Source organism: Ascaphus truei, chromosome 6, assembly GCF_040206685.1.
Source record: "Ascaphus truei isolate aAscTru1 chromosome 6, aAscTru1.hap1, whole genome shotgun sequence".
In the NCBI taxonomy this organism is placed as follows: domain Eukaryota; kingdom Metazoa; phylum Chordata; class Amphibia; order Anura; family Ascaphidae; genus Ascaphus; species Ascaphus truei.
Genome location: NC_134488.1, coordinates 74,562,117 through 74,585,602, shown reverse-complemented (window position 1 = coordinate 74,585,602; position 23,486 = coordinate 74,562,117). Strand labels below are relative to the sequence as shown.

Genomic DNA, 23,486 nt, shown 5'->3' with positions numbered 1-23,486 from the left:
AGATATAAGGCAACAGAACCATTTGATCAAGATATGTAAATTGTGCCATATCTATGTGTAGCCATTCCTGGTTTGGGCTACCAGTCTGCCCTCCCTGACATGTAAGCCCTGGTAACACTGCAGGCAATGTCAGGACCAATCCAGGGATTTTCCCCACAGTAAGCAGCTCTCGAGTGGCAGAGGAGGTGGGACAAGGTCTGTGTTCTGCCCAATCCTGGGTTCAGACCTTGTACCTTCCCCCTCTGTATTTAAGAGGCTGCACATCCCCTGAAAGAGACAGGTAGTCATGCAGAGGTGTGCTGGGATCTGACACCTACTGTCTCCTCCCCTTTGGGAAGTGAGGAGTGCTACCTTTCCCCTGATTCTATTAGAGAGTCAGGGAAGAGCAAGGACTGTCTCAGGTGCCCTTGGCCTGGGGTGGATGTCCAGGGACCATCCGGAAGGTGAAGCGTATTCTGTATCCAGTGTATGCTGTACACTATACACAGTGTTCATGTGTTCAATTATACTCCTGCCTTGGTGTGCAATCTATCTGGGGGAGTGGAAGTAAGTTCTCCTGCAGGGATTGTCTCCACATCCCTGGAGCCTGCAGCAGATGGAGGCACTGTACCATGTGAGATAAAAACCATTAATGTACCCCAGAACCCTGTCCTGTCTTCTCCAATGACAACAGCGGAAAGCTCAGCATCCTGTGAACCAGCAGGTAATCAGCATCATGCACCATGTAATGGCAAAATCTCCCAGAGGGTGGGGGAAACAGCGTTACACACACACACACACACACACACACACACACACACACACGCAACACAGGGTACATGCAACCACACACGCGGGTTCCCTTGATGAGGCTTATTTATTGAGCCTTAAAACATACAGCACACAAAAACAAAATAGTTTCTCATCAGCAGACAAAAAGAAAATAGCTTCTTCTTCAGCAGACAAAACAAAATAGCTTCTTTTTAGCAGACAAAACAAAATAGCTTATTTTCAGCTTAGAAAACAAGGCAGCTTCTCTTTTGCATGCAGGACACAGACACACATATGTACTTTGCAACACAGACCTTATAGCAGTAATCTCTTCAGTATTTTCAGTCCTGTCTCCTGACCAGCTAGCTTACATGTGTGTGTAGCCTGGGGGTTTTAAACACCTTGATTATGCAGCTGGGGTCAGACTAATTAAGCAGCCCTTCTCCACTGAAAGTTAACCTCGTCACTGCTGCACTGCAAACTTAGACATATGTTTGCCAGGTATATGGCTGGTGACGTTCATTCACCCTGTCACAATAAGGAAAAAAGGTTTAACATAAATATTGCTTACATTCATTATACTATCATTCCCAGACATCCTTTGCTCTTCAGAACATATTTTATTAGCCCATGCAATACTTATGCATTGACTTTGTTGCTCAGGAATGTTCATGTCCCTTCATCAGGGATCCTTAGTACCTTATCCACCTGCAAGCAATTACGTTGCACATGCATCATGACCGTTTACAATGTTTGCTTTATCATCACATAAAGTGGTTAGAATATTGTGAAACGTTTCCAAAATAAATAGTAATAATTGCTTTTGGTCGTGCGCCTTGAGACATGTAATGATCAAATGTTTCTCTGGCAAAATGTACTGGGAAGATACAGTAGATTCCTAAACGTTTAAGTTTTTCCAGTGATAGCTTTGGCAAAACCTGTCTTCATGTAGACAACATATGTTTCAACTCCTCACCACGGGCTGCAGGCCCATGCAGCAGGTGTGAGCAGGAGGTGCCAGCGGAGGACACATTTTAACCTGTCACCTTGTGACCCCAAAGTGCCTGTATCCCCTTGAACCTACTGCCCTAACTAACATCGGTCATCTCTCTTTTAGATGGCATTCTGTGACGTATCTCTGGTAAATGGCTTCTTGTGGTCCTTACATGTGAGCAGCACCTGTGGCCCTTTAGTTCTGGCTGTCTAATATTGTGCTGGGCACAGATATTGGCAGAAAAGATGAGACAAAGATGTCATGTGATATTTAACTGTGGATTTTCGAGCAGATCAGTTGAGCGCCCTTAATAATCTGACTTGCACAGTTCTGAAAGGTTGTATCTAGGACTATCTCTTAGCCAGAAATGGTATCATTCTTTTGACACCTATTAGTTGATTTTATCCTGACAATACACACCCCATCAAAATACTACAACAAAAACACGTCACTTAGCACCGTACCACATCTTGAATGAAGACGCAATTCACAATATTTTATTATATAAAAAAAAAAAATACATCTGCTAATGTTGCTTTTTTAACAAATCATGTTATTTTGTGTTGTATGATTCCATTTGGAATTTTTTTGTTTTGCTGGAACTTATAAAATCGGTGCCATTTTGTCTCATAGGCATGCAAAATATTTGTGAGTGCTTTGATTACAAAAGCTTTTTTTCTGAGATTAAATTTTTAGGTATTTTTCTACTTTGTGGAGATATGTACAGTAATTACTATATTGCAGACATTGCCTCCTCTGTTAAATTTGCAAATTTCTCAGCTTTAAAAATATAACTTTTCAAAATGTATTCTGCATTGTTTTCTCCTATAGCAGGGTGCGCAAAGTGGGGGGCGTGGCTGTTGCAGAGGCCCCACACTCTCCCCCAAGGCATCTAAATTACATGCCGGGGGACAGCGTGAGGCCTCTGCAACTAAAATTATCGAGATTCAGCAGGCTTTGGGACGCATCTCCATGGCAACGCGGCATCAAATAACGCTGCGGATCACGTGACATGACGTCACATGACCCCGTGGCGTCATTTGAAGACGCATTAAGGTAAGGGGAGGCGCGAGCACCGTGGGAGAGCAGGCAGGGGGTGCAGCAACATAAGTTTGCGCACCCCTGTCCTATAGCATTTACATTTTTTTTAACATTAACCAAACCATTGTGATAATATTAGTGTAACATATGTCAAACATGATGACTAGAAATTAACACTCAAATTTAATATCCATGTGTTTCACTACATTACACAATCTAAAGACTGCACAATCCCTCAGATTTATTAAGCTTCTTTATAGGTTAACAAAACCAAACGGGCATTAACTCCCATTGACTTGAATGGGACTCAACGCCCATTAGGATTTGTTAACCTGTGTAACAGGGAATCAACCCTGTCTCAATGAGGCTTTTCTAGAAAACCTCAGTGGTCTGAGTAATCCAGCAGGGAGCTGTTTAATTACAGCCAGTCAATTAACCAGTCTCCACCTGGATAATCAGACAGGTAGAAAAGCCTCCTGCCAGAAACTGACAAGATACTCCTTCAGCTCAGTCACAACTGTGCTGACAGAGGAGATGATGTCTTGAGTACACAATCTGTGCTGAGATCCGGGACACCAGACCTCTATTCCTGGACACAGAGGACCTTGGAACCTACCAGAGGCTGGCCCCTCAAGAAACACCCATCCAGACCCATAGACTGACCTGAACTGCCACCTGCTTTGAGGTACCTCTTGAGACTTTGGGGTGATAGGCTGGTAAGGGGCTTTTCCTCCCAGTCTTGCAGATAGGGACTGGGGAAGTGAGTTAGCCCTTACACAGGGATAGGTTATTTGTTTATATTGTATGCTGTACATTGTTTAAAAAGTGACATGCTAAATAAAGCCATGTTTTCATTTCCCCCAAACTGTCTCCCTGAGTGTACCTCTGCACATGTCTCTTACAACCTGTAACAGAGCTTAATGAATAACCCCCAAAGTTAAGTACCAATCCTCATCACTTCACTAATCCTTATCCCTTCAACCTTTACAGTGCCATTCATAGACCCTATTGACGTACCAAGAACGTCCTTGCATAAGTGCTCATTTTTTAGGGTATGACCGGGCAAACCACTTAAAAGGAGCATTCAGATCGATCAAAATGGAAGTGGAACACCTTCTGTTTCAGCCGCATTCATTTCAGCTCTAGAGATACATATCTGGAAAGGTAGCGCTGGTATTGACTCTCTCCAGGGGAAACAAAATGGCGCTTTAAAGCCTCCATATTTATGTGGGCCAATAGAAAGCCATGACATCTGCATGGCCCATGCAATGAGGGGAATTTAAATATGCGGAAGCACCAGTGCTACCTTTCTTGGCATGTATCTCGGAAACCAGGTTTTCCCCGGAGCTGAAATTAGTGGTAGGAGGAGGGGGTAGATTGCACCTTTAAAGCAGAATAAACATATTCATGGAGAGGAAGTCCATAAATTGCTACCTGCAGCATGGATGTCCAGTATCTGGAGGCAGCGAGTGAGAGCAGCTCTAGCTGTGCTCAACCAGATGCTTCCAGTACTGGCCACTGTTGGAAACAGGATACTGGGCTTGATCGGCTGGTCAAGTATATTATTGACAAATGTAATATTGTTTTTTTTAACTAATAGTTTATTGATAAAAATTATAAACGAGTATGACAGACTGGAAGTACATTCTGATGTCAAAGGTAGTTGAAGATCAGCAGATTTATACAAAAAAAAGTAAATAATAATATGTTAAATAATACATCATTATAACCATAAGAATATATAAAGCACTATTACAATAATTATTATTATGTTTTTATTTACCTGGCTTACCTACCCAAGAATGGGGGAAGGGGGAGGGTAATGTAATAGTTTTATTGGCAGTGCAATGATCTGCTCCTATGCATTGACTTGAGAACTTTTTCCATCTGGTGAGGATTTTTCAGACATCAGAAAAGTTTCTACTTAACTCATAAATCTCTGTTAAGTGCAGTGTTTTTCATTCTAAAGAGGACAGTAAACTGAAACGAACATGTGTTACAGATGCAAAAAATAGTCGAAAGCATAATCAGAGAATCAAATCTCGTTGATTTCAATGTTTTTCTTTGTGTAAATTTTTTTTTCTTACAGAACTATTTTTTTTGCTTAATGATTTGGTTTCATTATGAAATAATAGGATAAAACATTAGGGTGATGTCTATAGGAAATAGTCTCTGAAAACACACACACACTGATTTTGATGTACTAGATTTTGTACTTGTGAAAAGAATTCTCTTTTTCGTACTTATGTTGAGAGTTCTGTTATGTTTCAGCAGGACAATGACTCACCATGTTTACAGCAGCAATTCTTCTCTAATTTTATCCCCCTTTCCTTTTAGGGGATGGGGACCGAGATCTACTCCGGAGCTGAACATCGTTAATTTCATCTTCCGGAAACCCCTGGTTCCCGAGATATTTACCGGTGAAGTTACCGGTATCACTCCCTGGGTTTTAAATGATGATGTTGCACCTTCCCATTGGGCCAGGTGATCCCATCAGAGGGGCAGAGATACCAGTAACTTCACTGGTAGCTCAGGAATAGAGATGGGCAAAATATTTGTTTCTTCGGATGGATCAGTTTCTAAAAGGCCGATTCCGTTTTTTTTCCCCTTATTAAAATCCATCCGACGGATTCTCAATCCGAACCTGCAAACGGAATCCGACACGCGGAATTATTATGGGAGGAGCAGCATATAAATATCAATGTAAAGACGTTCCGCAGATTCGGATTTAAGTTGAATCTGTAAACAGATTCTTTAAAATTTGTGTGGTCGAGACCCAACGACACATTTTGAAGAATCCGGACAACATTACAATGAAGTAATCAGACTTTCATTCCGCAGATCGGATTGGACCGGCAAAGCCCGGGAAAAGTCACGGATCAAATTCAGACCCACTAGTTCCCATCATGTAAAAAAAAAAAGGAGATTAAAAAAACAAAAGAAACCGGAAGGGGATTACTGCTTTAAGCTTGTGTCAATAACTAAAGGCTTTTATAGCATTAAAAGTGATATAGCAACATAGCTGCTCACATCATTTTGAGACCATTGTTATGGATACATCAGGGCTTCATAATGGTTTTACCTGTAATAGTTCAGCAGTAAGGCTTTGTCTGCACCGATAGCTTGTAAATTGAATGGAGATGAAGCCACAAACCACTACGTGCACTGCAATGCTTTGCATCTGCAACGTTATACAGTTATAATCAAGGCTGAAATGTGCTTGACTGGTAATCTCAAATAAAAGAAGTTTAGAGCAGTAATTAAAGAGGACATACAGGCATACCCCGCATTAACGTACGCAATGGGACCGGAGCATGTATGTAAAGCGAAAATGTACTTAAAGTGAAGCACTACCCTTTTCCCACTTATCGATGCATGAACTGTATTGCAATCCTCCTATATGTGCATAACTCATGTAAATAACGCATGTGTAACAGGCTCTATAGTCTCCCCGCTTGCGCACAGCTTCGGTACAGGTAGGAAGCGAGTATTGCTGTTCAGGACGTGCTGACAGGCGCATGCGTGAACTGCCGTTTGCCTATTGGGCAATATTACTTACTCGTGAGTGTACTTAAAGTGAGTGTCCTTAAACCGGGGTATGCCTGTAGTGCATACAGTAGGTAACTAGTATTTTGATGCAATTACACATTCACCACTCTTGGATATGTAAGGAGGTCTTGTCATGAATCAGGGCACTGATTCCACTGGCTGGATGAGGCTTTAGCTGAAGTCCTTTAAACAACCAGAAAATCTATTAGCAGAAGATTTGGCAAGATCTATTTTACTGATTCTTTGGTTCATCATGGTGACAGATACCTTAAAAAGAAACAAGTATAAAGTATTTAAAAATAATAATAATTGTGAAAGGTGTCCTAACACTGCTCAAGCAACGGCAATTTAGATTTGGGGGTTTGTATCAGTTCCCTTACCATGTGCTGATAGGGTAAGATATGTCATATTTCAGGATTGCCCATTACTGTTAAATGATGGAAAGTGACTCATAAATCATAATCCTCCATCTGATCTGTGCTGCATGTTTGTTTTAGAAACAAACACAGAGACCCTTTTTTTTCAATCCACATCCCTATTTCTTAAAAAAAAAATGTGTACTCATTTGAATGACAATATAAATGTTGTGGTGCTCAACACATAACCTTTCTTATTGCTATGGGGCCCCAGCTTCTCCAGCACTGTAGAAGTAACATACTATATGCAGACATGTCTTGCATCCCTTCCAGTTGAATCACATGAAAGTGCCCCGAAGGCAAGGAATTGCAAGGAATCCTGCTTCACTGACCTGGATACGTGCTGCCTTTCTCTGTGCTGTGCCTCGGGCAATGTGTAGCACACTTCTATTAACATATCTAATCTTACCTGCTAACATTAACTATTGGATCTTGTAAAAGCACTACACAAAGGTAACCCCCTTCAAATATAACATTTTTATTAAAATACGATCAAGTGCTTTATATGTGTAAAGTAAAGGCACCTTCTTTCCTAGGGCCACTTTTTTTGTAAATGGTTATGAAGAAGGGGGACGCCCGGAGCTGAATCACGCTCATTTCAGCTCCTTGGAGACCCTGGTTTCTGAGATACTAATCTCTGTAGGTGCTGCCGGTGACCTAGCGTCTTAAATCTCCCATGGTATGCGGGCCAAAGGGAAGCCATTTTGTTTTCCCTGCAGAGGGTGATACCAGCAGCACCTACAGAGGTAAGGCTCTCAGGAACCTGGGGGGCCGCAGAGCTGAAATGAACGTGGTTCAGCTCTGGAGACTCCCTGCTTCCCACATATGTAACAACAGAAACACCTTTAAAAGGTCTTTAAAGCAGCCAAACATGTAACTCTGCGCAATGTTTTTCTTTTGTATTACAGGATTGAAGTAGAGGTTCACCAGAGCTGAACTGTGTTAATTTCATCTCCAGGGACCCCCGACGTCCGGAGATACTTACCTCCGTAGGGGGTGCCGGTATCTGTGTGCAGTTTAAATTGGTCACATGGGCCAATAGGAAGCTGCACTGGATGACGTCACGGCTTCCTATTGGCCCGTGTGATGGGGACATTTAAGTCACCATTTCGTTAGGCCCACACAGCCCAGCTGGAGCTGCTACGGGCACCTCCTATGGAGGTAAGTATCTCAGGAAGAAGGGGATCCCCATAGTTGAAATTAACCCAGTTCAGCTCCGGAAAATCGTAGTATTTCTCCAAATGTGCTGATTTTCACAGAGACATTTTAAGTTTGTGCTGCAGTTAATAAAAACACACAAACATGGCAAAAGTTTGTGCGCGCGTATGTGTGTGTATGTATATATATATGTGAAGATAAATCAATCCGCGCTCATGCTTCCTAAAATGTTGATCTTGAAGTAGATCCACTCTCCCCTTTTGCTGCTGCTGTAATCGTGAAGGCACCACTCCTTCACCAAAATCCGCTGCGGGAGAACTCCAACGACGGATGGTCATGCAAAAAAAGGCACAGAAGCGCACCAAGGGTCAAGATATATGTATTAAACATAAGAAAACAATTGCAAGTAGTAACTTGCATGTATATTAAAATTAGTCCAGTAGAAGGGAGTGCAAGGACATCTGGCACAAGTTGTCAATGGACACAGGGGTAGACGCCGAGGCTCACGAATCAGTCCCGCACGCTGGGACCAACTGGCTCGGCAGTACTCAGATGGCACTTCCGGGTTGCGACCTCTCGCGATACCCGTAGGGAGTAGTCCACCACAATCGCCGTGTCTCTACAGCAAGAGCGCTACTCCCACTTGGGGTTAGCTGGATGGAAACGGCTCAAAGCTCCGTGGGGAGGCTGTCAGCTGGACAACTGAGTGACTGAATGCCTATATTGCACTGTGAACTCCGCAACGCGTTTCACACACTCCGGTGCTTCATCAGGCGGTAGTTTGGGACACCTATAGGGGGCCTTAAGTACTTTCACTCCACAATAATTGGTAATTGAGTAAATTGCTAATATGCACTATATATGCATTTAACAACAAAACAGTGGGGACATATAAGCACCCCACTACTTAAGATATAATAATATATTAAAATCACTAAATTAGTGTTTGCTAGAGATTAAAAATAAGCACTAAAAAGGCCACCTATATAAAGTGATACAAACTTGCATAATCATTAATAATCAATAAAACAGTCAAACACAAAAATCAATCACAAAAAAATGACAAATGAAAAACAGAGGTAAGAAAGGGGGAAAAGGGGAAGGGGAAAAAAAGGGGGAGGGACGGAAGGGAAGGAGGGAAAGGCGGGGCCAGAACAGTAGTCGAGTAGGGGGAGGAATTGGGAAGGAAAGGGAGGGAATGAATGAGATGGGTAATAACTACAGTTATACATTTTATCCAGTAGCCATCTATCTCAGGAAGGGGGTGAGCTCAATATAGTCATTGAGACCTCCGGGTATTTAGATTACAAAGTATAAATTCAAAATTGCTCTCTCTTGGCAATTTGGAGGTCCTGGTCTCCTGCTCTAATGTTACCCATAATTCTCTCTATTCCCATATACGGTATTCCTACTGTATTACATTCATGTACATTTTTAAAATGAGCAAGTAGGTGAGTGAGTGGTTTAGAGGTTCCTTCCAATTTAGGGATATTAATAATATTACGTAAATGCTTCATAATGCGCAATTTAAGGTGTCGCTTTGTTCTGCCCACGTATTGTAGACCGCAGCTACACTGCAGTATATAGACTACATACGTGGACAGGCAATCAATATAGTTGGAGATCTTATACTCAAGCCCAGTAACATGTGATGTAAAGATTTTATGTGTTAACATCTTTGGGTATATATATATTGTGACATAGTCCAAAGATGTTAGGCAGCTTTCTGCCCCATTTTAGAGCAGAAAGTGCAGGAATAGCTAAAAATGATCCGTTCCACAGCTTCCCATTAACTCAGGCAGCTGGATGGAAAATCCAGAGCACAGATTACAATGGCTCTAGTTCTCCCTCACCTGCTCTGCTAATCACATGCACAGGTATTTAGAGCAGAGAGGTTTTGCATTTCACTCTCTCTCCTTGGAGCCTGGGGGCTGGGGGTGTCGCTGCTCTCCTGCATCCAGTGTCGAGGTTGACGGCCTCTCCACGTATGACAGTACCAGAGGATTTGCCTGGACCCCACGAACAGATAAGACAAAACAAATGATTACTGCTGTTGCTAAAAGACTGTGCTGTATCTTGTGTCCCTAAATGAGAGAGCATTGTTTTAAGCTGGGGAACCAGTTTAGTTGGCCAGCAGCTGTTAGAGAGACTGATTCTGATGTGTAGTTAGATCCCTGAAAGGGATAGGATTTGCTTATATGATTTTGGTTTTATTTCTTGAAATAACAGAGTGGGAAATATTGTAACACTGAAATGTGTGAACTGCTGAATGAAAGTATCTGAGTACCTCTAACCTACACATGTTAAAGCTGCAGTACCTTAATTGGATGAAAATAAAGCAGGCAGAAGCCTGAGTTAAGCAGCACAATACTTTGCATGATCCTGTTTGTTGTATAATTAACCCTAGAAGACTGTGTCGGGAAGAACCCAGACAGACGTCAGCACTACAAAAGAGGGTCGTTTGTCACATATGGTGGAGAATGCGGGTCGACACTAAAAAGTCTGTGGGTTTGCAAATAAATGCGGGGGTTTAAAATGGCCGCCGAGCTGAACTAAAGTACAGATGCTATGAGTGAAGTCTGTCCCAATGTGTATATCAGTTGTGCTTCTAGCATACACAGAGAATGTGCGAAGTGTGGATGCAATAGCACCCTGAACCCAAACAGAAAACCAAAATGTTTTGCTGAAGAAAAAAAAAAAAAAATTTTGCATCTAGCAAGTGCTGTTTGTAAAGCTAATGCCTTTTTGCTGAAGTGAGTGAAATTACAGCTAGCAAATTGTCTCTGCCGGGTTTATAAAATGGCCGACATGGAATGTTTGTTTTGCAATGCACGTAATCTTGAAAAACAGTGTCCCTTCAGGCCATACGATGATGATGACGACGACTCGTATGTGGCCCCTGGAGGAGAGCCGTACCCACAGATGAATTTAGTATGCTGGGCCTGTCATGAAGTAGGTCACATGGAAGATGTGTGTCCCAAAATTTTCAAAGACAAACAGCTGCAAAAGCAAGCAATGCCCTGTGAGTGCAAGCAAGATGTGGAAGCTGATACCAGTGAGTGTGTGCCCAGTACCACTGATATCTCTGGAGCTAATAAAGCAAAAAGAAAGAAGAAGAAAAAGAAAACGGTTCCTCAAGTCACAGGGGAAGTGACCGAGCCACTTGAACCTGCGCTGTCAGCACATGCGTCAGAAAGGCGCCGAGATGTGCTGCATACCGGAGTGACCAGCAGAATTGTCACGGGAACAGTGGCAAAGGAAAAGGAGGAGCAAAGGGAAGCTGAATCCTTGAACCAGGATAAAGAGGCTTTGGTTTCTGCACTCCAAGCTGCCCGCCATGATTATGAAGTCCTGCGGCAGGGATTGATGAAAGAGCGAGAATCGAACGCCGAATTACAGAGGTGTATACTTCCAGCTTTACAGGAGTACGAGGCTTTGAAGAAAACAGAGTCTCTCTTACGGAGTGAGCTGGAAGAGGTGACGACTAGTCTGGAAAAGGCCAACACCGTAATTGCTATCCTAAAACAGAAATACGGGAAGGCTCTACAAGAGGTTCACGCGCTCAGCACAGAGGTGCAAAACTCACGCCTGGAGGGCCACGGTCTGAACACAGAGCTGGGAATGTTGAAGCAAACCCATGAGATTGCCCTGACTGAGTTAGAGACTGTAAAAAGAGAGAATGTAAGTCTGACACAGAAAAATTCAGACTTGACTGACCAGATCAGTGAAGGTGATGAGAAGCTTCACCAAGCAGAAAAAGTGGAGAAGCAATTGATCCAGGAAAAGTTAGAAATGCAGGAAGCACTGCAGAATACAGAATCAGCGGCGATCCAGGCGACACAAACTGCAGAGCTCCAAAAAATGGAGGCGCTGATGCAAACCCAGAGCAAGCACCAGATAGAGGTGAAGACCCTGAGGGAGGTCTGGCACGATCAGGTTGAAGAGCTGCAGAAGCAGATGGCTGAGCGCGAGATACAGTGCGCCAAGAGAGAGGAGATCTCCGTCCATCAGGTGGTCTGCCTGACATTGCGCTATGAAAGCGAGATGGCCGATATCTACAAGCAGCTGGACCACACGGCAAATGAGCGGGCCCGGCTGCAGCTGGAGCTGGACAAGACCCAGAAGGAGCACCTGCAGCTGCAGGTCAAGAATAGAGAAAATGAAACAGAGTTAAACCTCGCTCTGAAACAGATGACGGACATGGGAGAAGCGGCTAAAGTGGTTCAGTCGGGCTATCAATCCTACCTCCTAACCAAGCAAGCTGTACGTTCCTATACGTATATCTTCAATGCTGTTGCAATATTACGATTTGCTATAAAGATGAAGTTGGAGAAAGAGATTCCAAGGCTAAAAGAGACACGGTCACAAAAGGAGACCAGGGAACGTAAACTCAATGCCCTCACTGATGACAAAGAGGAAGGAGAAAGAATTGACTTTGATTGTGCTGCTGTTATTCCAGAAACAGATAGGCACCCTCCTGAGAATATACTCCCTGATCTGGAATTCAAAAATCCAGATCCTCAATTTCATTTACGTTGTCCAGAAGATTATCAAACTAGTGGACACACCCAGGACAACACAGAAGATGTTTTAGCCAAGTGGGTGGCAGTTCCTGAAAACACAAACTTGTTGACAGATCCTGATGACATGGTTAATATGGACTACGTTTGTACAGAGGCAACTAGGTCTCCAAAACCCAAAGGCCTGGTAATGGCCACAAAAGGGAAATCAAAGATTGAAAAGAAAAAACAACGAAGGTTAACACGGCGCCTGAATAGTTCCATATCTCACCAATCTGGACCACACTGTGGAGCCAAGGAGAATCCGGTCCAAGGGTCTCATCAGAAGCTAAAGGAACAGTCCAGTCATTTGCAGGTTGCAGCGGGCTATGAAATAAAGTCAAAGGATGCAATAGACTGGAAGTCAAAAAAAAAAAAAAAAAAAAAAATATGTTTGGGGGAACTGACCGATTTATTTTTTTTATTACACGTGTGGACTATGTCACGGACACTTAACTATGCAAATAAGCATTTTGTCAATATTACAATGTTATATTGGTTCTTTGTGTTGAAAATGTAGCTAAACTACAAATTAATATACAGGGTTGATGGCCCATTAAGATTACAAGGCTGTAGTATAAGAGAAAAAATATTGGTAGCTTACAATATGAAAAAAAAAAAAATGCCCTTTTCGGTTGGTAAATTTATAATGAAGTTCATATTCGTGTCATGTGAATACTTAATATTGTACTGAGGAGTTAGCTCAAGTATTTCAGGTAGGACGCTCACCCCAGTGAGGTCCATGGCCGCTCACCCCAGTAGGTGTGAGCTGGGGAGGGGGATATGTGACATAGTCCAAAGATGTTAGGCAGCTTTCTGCCCCATTTTAGAGCAGAAAGTGCAGGAATAGCTAAAAATGATCCGTTCCACAGCTTCCCATTAACTCAGGCAGCTGGATGGAAAATCCAGAGCACAGATTACAATGGCTCTAGTTCTCCCTCACCTGCTCTGCTAATCACATGCACAGGTATTTAGAGCAGAGAGGTTTTGCATTTCACTCTCTCTCCTTGGAGCCTGGGGGCTGGGGGTGTCGCTGCTCTCCTGCATCCAGTGTCGAGGTTGACGGCCTCTCCACGTATGACAGTACCAGAGGATTTGCCTGGACCCCACGAACAGATAAGACAAAACAAATGATTACTGCTGTTGCTAAAAGACTGTGCTGTATCTTGTGTCCCTAAATGAGAGAGCATTGTTTTAAGCTGGGGAACCAGTTTAGTTGGCCAGCAGCTGTTAGAGAGACTGATTCTGATGTGTAGTTAGATCCCTGAAAGGGATAGGATTTGCTTATATGATTTTGGTTTTATTTCTTGAAATAACAGAGTGGGAAATATTGTAACACTGAAATGTGTGAACTGCTGAATGAAAGTATCTGAGTACCTCTAACCTACACATGTTAAAGCTGCAGTACCTTAATTGGATGAAAATAAAGCAGGCAGAAGCCTGAGTTAAGCAGCACAATACTTTGCATGATCCTGTTTGTTGTATAATTAACCCTAGAAGACTGTGTCGGGAAGAACCCAGACAGACGTCAGCACTACAAAAGAGGGTCGTTTGTCACAATATATATATATATATATATATATATATATATATATATAGTTAATAAAAATTCACCTCGTCGCTGCAATACGGGTAACATTTAGCAATGCTTAAAGCAGCAATTTGCATATTGAATACATAGTTCGAATCAGAGTGTTCTGGTTCCTGAGATACAAACTTGTCTGGTTCCCAGTTTACTTGCCGTGTTTTCAAAAGATCATGCCGCAGTCACCTAACAACATTATCATCTCCTATTGGCCAATGGGACCCTTTAAGGACCAGCCGCTCTCAGCCCTTACCTCCCACGCCGCTCCTCTCCAGCAGGGACTCACGCACACCCACTCCTCCCGTCGGAGGCACGCGCAGACGCAGGGCGTATGCCGCCACTGCTCCTGGATCAGTGGGGGCACGCACTAGCACGCGCCGCCGCGACGGACCTCCGCGGGTACCCACCAATCAGCTGGCCAGCACAGGCGCCGCTGCGTGTCCCCGTCTAGGCCGCGCATAGCAACACACCAGGTCCCTGCAATTCCAATGATGCCTGCACACCTGCCCTGCATCCTGCATCATCCTACCGGCGCTCAACTTACCTCTGACCTCACTCCTGGGTAAGGTCTCTCATTGGCTCCCTCTAGTATTTAGCTTCGGTCAGCCCTGGGCTGATTGCTGAGCATATTTTGTGTTTGCTGTGCTTGCTACAAGCTGCCTTGCTTTGTTCTCTTGTTCTTTGAATCTTGACCCCCCAGCCTTGTACCGGACTCCTGACCTCTGGCATCCTTGGACCTCGGCTTCGGAATTCGACTACTCTGCTCTCTCCTATCCTCGACCTCGGCTCCGGAATTCGACTATTCTCCGCTCTCCAATCCCTACTACGGCAAGTACCTTCTACGATCCTACACTCTCCTGCCCTGACCCGGCTAACCCACGACTACGAGCTGCGCAACCCGGACCAAGCTTCGCGGACTAGGTCGGTGTTTTCACATCCACACCTCAGCCCCGCGGTCCGGCCCTGGTTTGTGGCGAGCACCTGTGACAGACCCACAGCAGGAGTTGGCTCCCATTTTCTTTTCTCTGGACAGGTCGGAGATCGGAGCTTCTTCCCACCCCCTCCACTCAGCTACTTCTTTCTGGTAAAGATGGAAAAAACCTCCTGTGGCGCTGAGGCAAGGATGAGGATATGGTCGTGGATAAAGTTCTTCTCTTTAGGCAATTATCTCAAGAAAGGAAGACAAGACATACAAAAAACACTGCAATAGTGCATAACCAAGGGACAAAATGGATTGATTAAACAGAGCAATTTAATATAAAACAATTAAACAAAAAATAATAAAATGACATACATATTATCAATAATAAAACATCTATGTGCTTGTGTACTTTGAAGATTGAACTTGCTCCGCCGTAATTAAAATTGAAATCCTACTCACCAAAGGTGACTAGGACATGCACATTTTATGGTCTTTCACTGGTGTATACCGCTCGCCGTGGGGTGAAACAAGCCAGTAACTCGAGGAGAATCGCCTTCTGTACTCAGAGTCAGCTGCTGCCAGAGTCTGGTCGATCGGCTCCTCTACTGACGTCACCTCCGGTATCTCACTGCTACGGTGTCCCTGCGATGCCAAAAAAACTCCAACGCGTTTCGAAACTCCAAATAGTGGGTTTCTTCGTAAGGGATCTTCGCGGACTAGGTCGGTGTTTTCACATCCACACCTCAGCCCCGCGGTCCGGCCCTGGTTTGTGGCGAGCACCCGTGACAGACCCACAGCAGGAGTTGGCTTCCATTTTGTTTTCTCTGGACAGGTCGGAGATCGGAGCTTTTTCCCACCCCCTCCACTCAGCTACTTCTTTCTGGTGTTCAAATGATGGGGTAAATTCTATATACTGTAGTCCTCTTTTCTGCTGCGGAGCTAGTGTGTGACAGAGAGGAGCTGCAGGGAGATATAACCCTCGCCAGATGGAAGCAGCTGAGTGAAGGTGGCATGGACAAGCTCTGATCTTCCTCGGGAAATCTCCATGCGCTCTCTGCACAGAAGAGATGACACAGAAGTAGCCCCCCCCCAAAAAAAACAAGTTACTGACCCTCTACCAGACTATAATATGTGCCAGTCCCTGACTCCTCCGTCCCCTTCCGTGCCAATCCATAGATCCCGTTCCCTCCATGCTAGTCCTCGACAACTCGGCTCTCTTCTGTACCAATCTCAGATAACCTTGGCCCCTCTTATACCAGTTCCTGATGCCTCTGCTCCCTCCATGCTAGTCCCTGACTACCCTCACCCCTCTACACCAGTGCCTGATACCTCTGACCCCTCTATACTAGTCCCTAGCTTCCCTGCTCCTTCCATGCCAAACCCTGACTCCCTTGCCCATGGGAGCTGGAAGTAAGGGTGCAAGGGATGCAGCAGCCCCCGCTGGCTTTATACATTTTTACTTTACAGTATGCATGTTGCTGGTTTTGAATGTACAGCACCCCCACCCAAAAAATAGTTCCTACACTCTTGCCCCTGCCCTACGAGTTTTATTGTGTCCCTCTTTGGCTGACTAAACTGTATGTATGTATGTATGTATGCATGCATGCATGTTCTCATTTCAAATGATGATAGTCAGAAGTAGGTACTTGTCAATCTGGTGATGAGACCACTGCATGTATGTAACTGAGACCCATATGGGCTATTTATCACAATCTCCCAGCTGCAAAACTCAAGCAATGATAATGCAAGAGAAGCGGGAAGAGGCCAAGGTCTGAGTTCTTAAAAAACCCCATGATGCAGGAAACCTGCCCTTCTTTCCATCTTTCCTCTCCCACTTATTGCATGCTGGTGGCATCCTAGTTATCTGGAGCGATTATATGGCAATAGATTATGTGCCGGGTTGCACGTGCGGCCCTTGATGCATGTCATATTGCTCGCGACCATTTTTGTCCTGGCCAAAACCGGGACAAATGTCGTGCATGCAGTTGCGAGCGGCGAATGCCAACTTCGTATGCGCATAAGCGGCCGCCAAACACCGATCACGCATGCGCAGCCCATACAGATACAGAGAAAAACCGGGACAAGAGCCAAAAAAGTCGGCACCCGGGACAAACGGCAAAAAACTGGGACTTCTGGTCACCCTATATATAAAGTGTCCTATTGCTCCATATAACCGCTCTGTATAAACCCTCCTATTACTCCATATAACTGCTCTGTATAAACCCTCCTATTACTCCATATAACTGCTCTGTATAAACCCTCCTATTACTCCATATAACTGCTCTGTATAAACCCTCCTATTACTCCATATAACTGCTCTGTATAAACCCTCCTATTACTCCATATAACTGCTCTGAATATCTCCTCCAATTGCTCCATATAACCCCTGTATATAACTCCGCCTATTGTCCCATATAAATTCCTATAAGCCGCATACCGCACACTCTACTGTAATTGTGAAGCGCTTTGAGTCCCATTGGTTGAAAAGCGCTATATGAAATGAAGTTATTATTGTACAACCGCTCCCTATAACTCATCCTATTGCTCCATATAACTGCTCAGTACAACATCCCTCACTCTCTGTGATGATCGATCTCTCTCCCCCTCACTCTCTCCGATGATCGATCTCTCTCCACCTCTCTCTGTTCTGATCTCTCCCCCTCTCTGTGCTCATCTGTCTCTCTCTCCCTCTGTGCTGATCTCTCCGACCGCCCACCCCACCCACCCTCCGACTGCCCCCCCCCACCCTCACGCTGATGGCCGTTCCACCCACCCTCACTCCGACTGTCCCCCCCCACCCACCCTCACTCTCCGACTGCCCTCCCACCCTCCCAAACTCTCTGAGCGCCCCCCCACCCTCTCTGACTGCCCCCACCCACATCCCCACCCTGACTGCCCCCCCACCCACCCACCCTGACTGCCCCCCCACCCACCCACCCTGACTGCCCCCCCACCCACCCACCCTGACTGCCTCCCCCCACCCACCCTGACTGCCCCCCCCCACCCTCCCTCTCTGACTGACCCCCCCACCCTCTCTGTCTGCCCCCCCCCCCACCCTCTCTGACTCCCCCCCCACCCTCTCTGACTCCCCCCCCCTCTCTGACTCCCCCCCCTCTCTGACTCCCCCCCCTCTCTGACTCCCCCCCCCCTCTCTGACTCCCCCCACCCTCTCTGACTCCCCCCCCCACCCTCTCTGACTCCCCCCCCCACCCTCTCTGACTCCCCCCCCACCCTCTCTGACTCCCCCCCCCACCCTCTCTGACTCCCCCCCCCACCCTCTCTGACTCCCCCCCCCACCCTCTCTGACTCCCCCCCCCCACCCTCTCTGACTCCCCCCCCACCCTCTCTGACTCCCCCCCCACCCTCTCTGACTCCCCCCCCCACCCTCTCTGACTCCCCCCCCACCCTCTCTGACTCCCCCCCCCACCCTCTCTGACTCCCCCCCCCACCCTCTCTGACTCCCCCCCCCACCCTCTCTGACTCCCCCCCCCCACCCTCTCTGACTCTCCCCCCCCACCCTCTCTGACTCTCCCCCCCCACCCTCTCTGACTCCCCCCCCCCACCCTCTCTGACTCCCCCCCCCACCCTCTCTGACTCCCCCCCCACCCTCTCTGACTCCCCCCCCCACCCTCTCTGACTCCCCCCCCCACCCTCTCTGACTCCCCCCCCACCCTCTCTGACTCCCCCCCCCACCCTCTCTGACTCCCCCCCCCACCCTCTCTGACTCCCCCCCCACCCTCTCTGACTCCCCCCCCCCACCCTCTCTGACTCCCCCCCCCACCCTCTCTGACTCCCCCCCCCCACCCTCTCTGACTCCCCCCCCCACCCTCTCTGACTCCCCCCCCCCACCCTCTCTGACTCTCCCCCCCCACCCTCTCTGACTCTCCCCCCCCACCCTCTCTGACTCTCCCCCCCCACCCTCTCTGACTCCCCCCCCCCACCCTCTCTGACTCCCCCCCCACCCTCTCTGACTCCCCCCCCCCCCTCTCTGACTCCCCCCCCCACCCTCTCTGACTCCCCCCCCCACCCTCTCTGACTCCCCCCCCCACCCTCTCTGACTCCCCCCCCCCACCCTCTCTGACTCCCCCCCCCACCCTCTCTGACTCCCCCCCCCACCCTCTCTGACTCCCCCCCCCACCCTCTCTGACTCCCCCCCCCACCCTCTCTGACTCCCCCCCCCCACCCTCTCTGACTCCCCCCCCCCACCCTCTCTGACTCCCCCCCCCCACCCTCTCTGACTCCCCCCCCCCCACCCTCTCTGACTCCCCCCCCCCACCCTCTCTGACTCCCCCCCCCCACCCTCTCTGACTCCCCCCCCCCTCTCTGACTCCCCCCCCCCTCTCTGACTCCCCCCCCCCCTCTCTGACTCCCCCCCCCACCCTCTCTGACTCCCCCCCCCACCCTCTCTGACTCCCCCCCCCCACCCTCTCTGACTCCCCCCCCCCACCCTCTCTGACTCCCCCCCCCACCCTCTCTGACTCCCCCCCCCCCACCCTCTCTGACTCCCCCCCCCCCCACCCTCTCTGACTCCCCCCCCCCCACCCTCTCTGACTCCCCCCCCCCTCTCTGACTCCCCCCCCCCTCTCTGACTCCCCCCCCCCTCTCTGACTCCCCCCCCCCTCTCTGACTCCCCCCCCCCCTCTCTGACTCCCCCCCCCACCCTCTCTGACTCCCCCCCCCACCCTCTCTGACTCCCCCCCCCACCCCCTCTCTGACTCCCCCCCACCCACCCTCTCTGACTGCCCCCCCACCCACCCTCTCTGACTGCCCCCCCACCCACCCTCTCTGACTGCCCCCCCACCCACCCTCTCTGACTGCCCCCCCACCCACCCTCTCTGACTGCCCCCTCCCCCACCCACCCTCTCACCCGCCTCCTTTTTCACTCACCCCCACCCCCCCTCTTTTATCTCTCACCCCCCACCCCCCCTCCTTTTTCTCTCACCCCCCCACCCCCCCTCCTTTTTCTCTCACCCCCCCACCTTTTTTCTCACCCCCCCCCACCTTTTTTCTCACCCCCCACCCCCCCTCCTTTTTCTCTCACCCCCCCTCCTTTTTCTCACCCCTCACACCCCTCCTTTTTCTCTCTCACCCCCCACGCCCCTCCTTTCGCTCTCTCACCCCCCCACCCCCCCTCCTTTCTCTCTCTCACCCCCCCTGCCCCCTCCTTTCTCTCTCTCACCCACACCCCCCCTCCTTTTTCTCTCTCACCCCCACCCCCCTCCTTTCTCTCTCACCCACCCCCCTCCTTTTTCTCTCTCACCCACCCCCCTCCTTTTCTCTCTCAACCCCACCCCCCCTCCTTTTCTCTCTCACCCCCATCCCCCCTTCTTTTTCTCTCTCACCCCCACCCCCCTACTATTTCTCTCACCCCTCCACCCCCCCCTCCCACCTTTTCTCTCACCCCCCTACCCCCCCCATTTCTCTCACCCCCACCCCCCTCCTTTCTCCTCACCCCCCACCCCCCTCCTTTTCTCTCATCCCCCACCCCCCTCCTTTTCTCCAACCCCCCACCCTCTCCTTTTCACTCTCACCCCCCACCCCCCCTCCTTTTCTCTCTAACCCCCACCCCCCCTCCTTTTCTCTCTCACCCCCCACCCCCCCCTCCTTTTCTCTCACCCCCCACCCCCCCCTCATTTCACTCACCCCCCACCCCCCTCCTTTTCTCTCACCCCCCACCCCCCCTCCTTTTTTCTCTCACCCCCCATCCCCCTCCTTTCTCTCTCACCCCCCTCCTTTTTCTCTCTCACCCACCCCCCCTCCTTTTTTCACTCACCCACCCCCCTCCTTTCTCACTAAACCCCCACCCCCCCCTCCTTTTCTCTCTCACCCCCATCCCCCCCTCCTTTTCTCTCTCACCCCCCACCCCCCTACTATTTCTCTCACCCCTTCACCCCCCTCCTCCTTTTCTCTCACCCCCCTACCCCCCTCCTTTTCTCTCACCCCCATCCCCCCTCCCTTTTCTCTCACCCCCCCACCCCCCTCCTTTTCTCTCACCCCCCACCCCCCTCCTTTTTCTCTCACCCCCCACCCTCCTCCTTTTTCTCTCTCACCCTCCTTTTTCTCTCTCACCCCCCACCCCCCTCCTTTTCTCTCTAACCCCCACCCCCCCTCCTTTTCTCTCACCCCCCACCCCCCTCCTTTCTCTCACACCCCCACCCCCCTCCTTTTTCTCTCACCCCCCTCCTTTTCTCTCTCACCCCCCATCCCCCCTCCTTTTCTCTCACACCCCCCACCCCCCCTCCTTTTTCTCTCTCACCCCCACCCCCCCTCCTTTTCTCTCACCCCCCCTCCTTTTTCTCTCACCCCCCCCCTCCTTTTTCTCTCACCCCCCCTCCTTTTTCTCTCACCCCCCCCTCCTTTTCTCTCTCACCCCCCTCCTTTTCTCTCTCACCCCCCCTCCTTTTCTCTCTCACCCCCCCCCCCTCCTTTTCTCTCTCACCCCCCACCCCCCTCCTTTTTCTCTCTCACCCCCCCTCCTTTTTCTCTCTCACCCCCCTCCTTTTTCTCTCTCACCCCCCCTCCTTTTTCTCTCTCACCCCCCCCCTCCTTTTCTCTCTCACCCCCCCTCCTTTTTCTCTCACACCCACCCTTTTCTCTCTCACCCCCCTTTTCTCTCTCACCCCCCTTTTCTCTCTCACCCCCCCCATTTCTCTCTCACCCCCCCCCCTTTCTCTCTCACCCCCCCCTTTTCTCTCTCACCCCCCCCCTTTTCTCTCTCACCCCCCCCCTTTTCTCTCACCCCCCCCTTTTCGTCTCTCACCCCCCCTCCTTTTTCTCTCACCCCCCTCCTTTTTCTCTCTCACCCCCCCTCCTTTTTCTCTCACCCCCCCCTTTTTCTCTCTCACCCCCCCTTTTCTCTCTCACCCCCCCCCTTTCTCTCTCACCCCCCCTTTTCTCTCTCACCCCCCCCTTTTCTCTCTCCCCCCCCCTTTTCTCTCTCCCCCCCCCCCTTTTTCTCTCTCACCCCCCCACCCCCTTTTTCTCTCTCACCCCCCACCCCCCTTTTTCTCTCTCACCCCCCACCCCCTTTTTCTCTCTCACCCCCCCCTTTTTCTCTCTCACCCCCCCCCTTTTTCTCTCTCACCCCCCCCCCCCTTTTTTCTCTCTCACCCCCCCCCCCCCCTTTTTCTCTCTCACCCCCCCCTTTTCTCTCTCACCCCCCCCTTTTTCTCTCTCACCCCCCCCTTTTCTCTCTCACCCCCCCCCTTTCTCTCTCACCCCCCCTTTTCTCTCTCACCCCCCCCCCTTTTTTCTCTCTCTCCCCCCCCCTTTTTTTCTCTCTCACCCCCCCCCCTTTTTTTTCTCTCTCACCCCCCCCCTTTTTTTTCTCTCTCACCCCCCCCTTTTTTTCTCTCTCACCCCCCCCTTTTTTTTCTCTCTCACCCCCCCCCCCCCCCTTTTTTTCTCTCTCACCCCCCCCCCCCTTTTTTTCTCTCTCACCCCCCCCCCCCCCCCTTTTTTTTCTCTCTCACCCCCCCCCCCCCCCTTTTTTTTCTCTCTCACCCCCCCCCCCCCCCCCTTTTTTTTCTCTCTCACCCCCCCACCTCCTTTTTCTCTGTCTCACTTATTACTTCCCCTGTCATTCTCCGATCGGCCTGTCGCTGTGCCCCGTATGCTCTTGAAACGGGCCGAAAGTTGGAAGGGAGGAAGCCACCAGGAAGGGGAGGAAGTCAACAGGAAGGGAGGAAGTCACCAGGAAGGGAGGAAGTCACCAGGAAGGGAGGAGGTCACCAGGGAGGAGGAGGTCACCAGGGAGGGAGGAGGTTACCAGGGAGGGAGGAGGTTGAGGCCGCAGGAGAAGTCCCTGATTGCTGCCTGTTACCCACCAGAACTCTATGCCCGCCTCTCCCATCTGCAGCTTTCTGCTTCTCCCTCGTGTCAGCTCGAGAAAGTGTTCGGACCCTTACGTAGGAAACAGCCCCGCAGCTGCAGTGAGTACGAGGGAGAGGAGCACACAGTGAGTATGAGTGGGAAGAGCTGCAGCACACACAGTGAGCATGAGTGGGAGGAGCTGCAGAACACAGTGAGTATGAGGGGGAGGAGCTGCAGCACACAGTGAGTATGAGGGGGCGGAGCTGCAGCACACACAGTGAGTATGAGGGGGAGGAGCTGCAGCACACAGTGAGTATGAGTGGGAGGAGCTGCAGAACACACAGTGAGTATGAGGGGGAGGAGCTGCAGCACACACATTGAGTATGAGTGGGAGGAGCTGCAGAACACAGTGAGTATGAGGGGGAGGAGCTGCAGCACACAGTGAGTATGAGTGGGAGGACCTGTAGCACAGTGAGTGGGAGGAGCTGCAGAACACACAGTGAGTATGAGGGGGAGGAGCTGCAGCACACCGTGAGTATGAGTGGGAGGAGCTGCAGAACACAGTGAGTATGAGGGGGAGGAGCTGCAGCACACAGTGAGTATGAGTGGGAGGACCTGTAGCACACAGTGAGTGGGAGGAGCTGCAGAACACAGTGAGTATGAGGGGGGGAGCTGCAGCACACAGTGAGTATGAGTGGGA

General features: G+C 49.2%; 1 protein-coding gene across 3 annotated transcripts in view; it reads left to right on the top strand.

Annotated features, from left to right (window-relative positions):
- Nucleotides 1-22,561: 22,561 nt before the first annotated feature.
- Nucleotides 22,562-23,486, top strand: part of FAAP20 (FA core complex associated protein 20) — a 40,654-nt gene continuing 39,729 nt past the window's right edge. Inside the window, exons 1-2 of one of the 3 annotated variants that reach the window (XM_075604849.1) lie at nt 22,562-22,700; nt 22,757-22,931. In XM_075604849.1, the coding sequence (XP_075460964.1) occupies nt 22,810-22,931 (122 nt within the window). In that variant the 5' untranslated portion in view covers nt 22,562-22,700; nt 22,757-22,809. The other 2 variants (XM_075604850.1, XM_075604851.1) reach the window with 2 other exon arrangements.